The 6,176-nt window shown below is 37.2% G+C and overlaps 1 protein-coding gene across 1 annotated transcript in view; it reads right to left on the bottom strand.

Moving 5' to 3' along the window:
• Positions 1-6,176, bottom strand: part of Grxcr1 (glutaredoxin and cysteine rich domain containing 1) — a 119,683-nt gene that overhangs the window by 1,453 nt on the left and 112,054 nt on the right. The window contains exon 3 of the mRNA XM_031340872.1: positions 3,803-3,868. Within this exon, the coding sequence (XP_031196732.1) occupies positions 3,803-3,868 (66 nt within the window). The remainder of the gene's footprint in view (positions 1-3,802; positions 3,869-6,176) is intronic.

The raw sequence follows: 6,176 nt of genomic DNA, 5'->3' as shown, positions 1-6,176 counted from the left end.
CAAAAAAAAAAAAAAAATGCAACTGAAAAGGATCCTGAACTAACTGGATTTACCCTCCAATTCGCTTCTACCTATAACTAAAAGTATCCAGAAAACAAATAAATAAGAGAAACTGTCTTTGCCTAAGTAATTTCCAGAATGTAGTTTGGGAAGTAAACATTAGAATATGCATGAAAATGCACTATATATCCTCAGGTCTCATTTCATATATATATTGTCTCCAAGACCTACTTACTAACTACCCTTTGGTGTACCTGCTATTGTAAGACACAAAGCCCATGCAATGTCTCATTTTTTTATTATTATTAGATATTTTCTTTATTTACATGTAAATTTCTCCATTCCCAGTTTCCCCTCCAAAAAACAAAGAAACACACAAAAACAACAAAAACAAACCTCTGTTGCCTCCCCCCTCCCCATGCAATGTCTCATTTTTAACAGCACAGAATTATTTTGGTGGAAAGTAGATGCTGCCAATGTAAATGACACAATTTGGAAACTGAAATGGCATCAAGGTTGAAGAGACTCAAAGATTTCCCAAACAGACTGACTGAATGTAAGTGGTAATTTAAGATTTCTGCAAATTTTTTTTTGCAAAAACTGATTTCTACACAAAAAGATGAGCTGGACTTTTTTAAAAGCTGAATATAGAAGAATTAGCAAGTAATGGTATCATCACATTTCAGAAATAAAATGATTATGTCAGTACATGCTTAACATCACTAAAGTTGTGAAAGAAGGTTACATTCAAAAATATCAAGCTGAGCTTTTTGGTACATACCTGTAAACTCAGAACTTCAGAAGAAGTGGCAAGAAGATAAAATGTTCAAGGTCATCTTTGGCTACATAGTGAGTTTGAGGCAAGTTTGGAAGATGATAGATGATTGATAGATAGATAGATAGATAGATAGATAGATAGATAGATAGGTAGATAGATAGATAGATAGATGTAGATATAATTTTTATATATTGTATCAACAGACATCAGACCAGTCTATAGCTTAGAAGAGAGAGCTAGAGGACTCAGAAGTCCAGGACTCCATTCATTACTGCTAGATTGTAAATAGTTCTGGGTTCCTAGTAGGACAAGGTTGCCACATATTGCAAATAAAATTAATGTTCAGTTAAAATTGAATTTCAGATAGACCATATATATATATATATATATATATATATATATATATATATATATATATATTTCCTTGGAAATAATTAAAATACAAACCATTCGTAGTTTACGTGAGATTAAAATATAAATGGGCATCACGCCTCTCTTTGGCAGCCTACAGGACAGGTGCTGTGAAGCCACAGGAATAATGTTTGGAAAACAGCTGCTTATCAACCAATGTAAATTATTTGGTAGTTTTTTTTTTTTAAGTGTGCCTCAGCATTTTCAGTAAAAAAGACAAAAGAACACCAGGTGGAATTTATCTGAAGCCACCTTCCACTGTATCCTAGGACAGCTTTAAATGATGAAATTTTAAAATAGCATATGTTTTTTTCCTAAAGAATATGTTTATGATGACAAAAACCAGCAGAAATAAACCACCATGGGATCTATTCATCTGCCTAGACTCACTGTCTATCTCTATCATTCAGTCACCCTGAACATCAGGTTGTCCATACAAAGAATTCAAAATTGTAATGCAACAGAATTAGAATTTATTGCACATCATATATCTGAAATACAGCCTACAGAACTACTTTTGATAAATAAAAGCATGAAATGTTAAATCCACTAGTACCAAGAGTCTGCTCTGACTTCATAATTTATCTGAAAGTCACAAGTGATAAATTGCCTAAGAGAAAATTAACATATCAATACTGAGACCGACATTTTCATGTTGACAGAGTCACTATGGTATATCAAGGCCATCTTAAAATCCTGTGTTCAGAATCCGTGAATTGTAAGATGAGATTTTTCTTTGATTTCTCAGTTATTGGCTGGATTCAGTGAACTAATCCACAGAGGACAAATAGAAGGCTAGCTGGTGCACAATGAAGTTAGATGTTGTAAGCCATTATTCTATTAACAAATCTCTACCTTAAGTCATAGTCACAAGCTGCTGTCTCAGATAAATTATTCATAGGCATGTGACTCAACCATGTTTAACCATGCTGGGCTATTTGGTTTAAATCTATCAATATTAGCTCTCTGGTTTAAGAGCTTGCCTCTGTAAAGGAAAAGTAAACACACCTTTGAGTCACCTGTTAATTCTGATGCTTTCAGCTCAGTAATGGAACTGTTCTCAGACCACTTCTACTCTCATCTTTAAAAAGATGTGGCTTTTGTGTCGTGTAAATCTGCTGTATTTGGCCAGTTGCTCATGCATAGGGACACAAAGAATCTCCATCAATAAGTGCCAGCTACTCAGCTTGCCAGAGAAATGTTCACTTGAACAGTATACATGGTAGCATTCTTAACTAGAAAAATGTACAATTATTTACTGATTTCCTTCTGTTGGCCACGTACAACTTCTGAGCCTTGTCCCACACTTTCATGTCAGATAACTGCTCAGACTGGGACTTGGGACTATGAGGAGCAGGGGCAGTTAATGACACCGTGTGGTATCACGTAATACAGATCAGAACTTCATAGGACCTGGATAATGTCTTACTGTAGAATGACCACTTATCCATCCTCTGGGATGTTCCATAAGAAAGAGACCACAGTGTTAGAATAGCTTATTCCCTGCACCTAATATACAAGATAATTTTTTTCAACTAGTCTCTTGTCCTGTCATGATAAAGTCATATGTCCCACTTACCTGAATGTCACTTGAATTGAGAATGTCATTTGAATTGAGAGTCACAGAAGCATAGCTTCATAATTAATAGCACAGGCTTTAAAGTCGGGCTGATCAGATTCAGGAATTAACTATTTCCTGTAACATCCTGAGCACCTGATTTAGTCTCTTTCTGTAATCGTATTCCTTTAATGGAATAATAATAAAACCTATTTCAATCACTCAGTAGATATAAAACACCAAGCGTATTATTTGTGACATGATCAGTATTTAAATATTTCCTGCCTTGTGAAAATTTAACTCCTGCCAAAGTTAACTGGAAGTACTGGGTAGACACAACTAGCCTAAGTGAGTGGTTCTAAGCGAGTAGAGAGACCACATGGCTCTTAGCTTTAACTGATGTCGAAGATATGGGAGAGAATAAATATAAGGTGAGAACAAGAAGAGCCAGTAGAAGCATGTGGGTACTGGCTGGCCATATTCACCTGGGAAATCTCTGGATAATTGTGAATGCATAATTTCCACTCATAAAAATGTTTCCATCTGGATGATAAAGCATATGGTCTCCTTATGCTCAGAAAGAAACTACTACAATCATTCACCACAGAAATGCTAAGGGTTTCCTGGTTGCACATCAATTTAATGCAGTATATATTTGAATAATTGTGTCTCTGATGCTATAATTGTAAAAGGTAAAGACAAAAATTAAAACATGTCTCATAGGAATAGTGTTCTTTTTTTTTCCTTCATAAATATGAATGAGTCCATGGGAATAAGTGTGCTTTAAGACAATTGTCTAGTTTAATACTTCACCATTACCACTATTATAATTAGTCTCAGACAAAGCCAACTAAAAAGTTCAGTTAATAAGATGAGAAGCAGATGTGTAAATCACCCCACTTGGAGTGAATGTGATGGCAAGTGGAACCCAATTACAACTGTCACACATATATATTTGTATGAACATAGGATAAAAATTCAGCTAGGAACCAATTACAGTCAGAATGTGCTTAACATGTTGATTACTAGAAATAAGTTGTTAAAAGCACAATTACCTCAATTTTGGTTAAAAGGTCTTGCAGTTCTCCTGATTCATTCATTGACAAAATTTTCTCAGCACCCTATTAACAAGAGGGTTAGGGAAAAAAGAAAATTAGTTGTGTTAGTATTTGAAATGCCAAAGTTGTAGCCAGGAAAGGTTAACTCGTAACATAATGAACACAGTCTTCTCTTTAGCTCTGAGTAAAATTAAATATAAAGACCAAAAAGTTTTACTGTTGCATACCCACTCCTGTGTCAAGGGTCATTTTAGGAACCAAGAAAGCTGCCAACAGGGGCAAGCTTTGGGGCATAGCTGTCACATCAAGTCCAGACAGGCGTGCATACAGTACACACGGAGCCTATCACCAGATGTTCCCTCTGAAGAAGAGGGCTTTGAGCAAATCCACAGCCTGGATCGTCTCTGCCCTCTCCTAGTCATCCTGGACATGGCCCTTTTTAAAGTCATGCATGTATCAGCTAAAAAAAAAAAAAAAAAAAAAAAAAAAAAAAAAAAAAAAAAATCATCATTCATCTCATTTATACTGAAGACTCTGCTATTAGTCAGAATTGACCCTTAGTAAAATTAAATAACAATCCCAAAGTCTCCTATAGAGAAAGCATAAAAGGAGTTGGGACACAGGGAGGGGAAGTTCCAGAGCTGAAGTTTTAACTTGTAATACTTCCTGTGAAAGCAAGAATAGAAGCTATGTATGCATGTCCCTACACATTCATCATGATTCTTTGAATTATCACGGTTGTCTCTCCTGACTAGCCGCTTATTAGCATTCTTTTTTTAATTGGATATTTTCTTTATTTACATTTCAAATGTTTTCCCCTTTCCAGGTCTCCCCTTCTGAAAACACCTATCCCATCCGCCTTTCCCCTGCCTCTATGCAGGTCCTCACCCACCCACCCACTCCTGTCTTTGTCTTCCTTCCCTGTTCTTACACACCACTTTTCACAATACAGGAAGAGGAGAGGGGAGCGGGAGTGACTATTACTAATTAAAGGCTGACTCCATATCTCCCTTGTATATAACTTCATAACATTGCCCCTGCACTGTTTAGAGTAAGAGCTGAACAAGTCAGGGAGGAAGATAATACCATATTTTTCTTTAACTTGTGGTAAACATTGCTAATATTCTTTTAAATAAATAACAACATCTTAGTTTCCTAAGAGATCAAAGTATATTTTCTGTGAACACATGTAAAAGAGCAATCCACCTGAAAATTTGAAAATTAATACTAAAAGAATTGATATGAGAATAGAACGGACAAAGAATGCAACTACGTGCTAAGAATCTGCTTGCTGAGGTTGCAGATTGCCGGTTTTAGGTTAGTGACAGTGGTCCTTTCATCACTTCTTCAGGTCATGAAGAACATGTGACTCATCTAAGCACGGACAGGTTATTTCTTGTTGCCTAGGAACCTCTAGCCCTGTTTCATTTCAGTGTACTCTACCTCCTAACAAATATCAGCATCAGAAATGTCAAATCAATATATTAAAATCCTCTACGGATGGATGAACAGAGAGGCAGAAAATGCACAGAGCCTAGGAGGTAGGTTATAGTCATTTGTTTGCTGATAGTTTCACCAGGCACACAACGCAGACAGATGTGATAGCCAACGGAAGGACACGGGAGATGGAAGCCCATCGCCAAAACGTTAATGGCTGAAACTCAGAAAGAATCGGTAATATTTTAGTTTTGCAGCTTTCCATTTCCTTTCCTGACTTAACCAGGCTAAAACGGGGAAATGGAAATCCTCTGGGGACTTTGGCACAAGAACTAAGGCAGCAAGGAGATTATACAGCTCATTTTTCTCTAATGAAAGAAAAGGCAAAACAAAATGAATGCCCCATAAAACCTATGGCCGGTCGGCTTCCCAGTTCTTAGCAATGCATTGTGCCTCTGTCAGTTGTTTAGAACATAATATGTGCTGAGAAAGGATCTAGTTCACTGCCCTTAAATGCATGGAGTCCTCTCTTCCTTAGCCAAATAATTTCCGGAGCATAGATTCTACCCCACAGAAGAGTGTCAAGCTTTGGGGCAAGGGCGGCGGGGCAGGGACAGTCTTAATCCTTATCCTCAAGATAATTGAATGTCTAGTGAATAGGTGGTGTACCAAATGATTCAGACTTTAAAAAGGTTTCCCAGTTACAGGAAGCAGGCAGCCGAATACCTCTTTCACTTCATCACCTGCTGCACCCACCCTACGAGAACTCCTTAACTGGTGCTCAGATCTGTAATGTAAAGCCAGTTTCTACTCTCTGTACCAGGGGCTGAGGTGCAGCAACAGTAACCCAAATCTCCTGTTCTCTACTGAGCCTCACCCCCTCTCTCTCTTTCTCTTTCTCTCTCTCTCTCTCTCTCTCTCTCTCTCTCTCTCT

The sequence above is a fragment of the Mastomys coucha genome, unplaced genomic scaffold (assembly GCF_008632895.1).
Source record: "Mastomys coucha isolate ucsf_1 unplaced genomic scaffold, UCSF_Mcou_1 pScaffold22, whole genome shotgun sequence".
Taxonomy (NCBI): Eukaryota; Metazoa; Chordata; class Mammalia; order Rodentia; family Muridae; genus Mastomys; species Mastomys coucha.
This window is presented reverse-complemented; position numbering and strand designations above follow the sequence as displayed.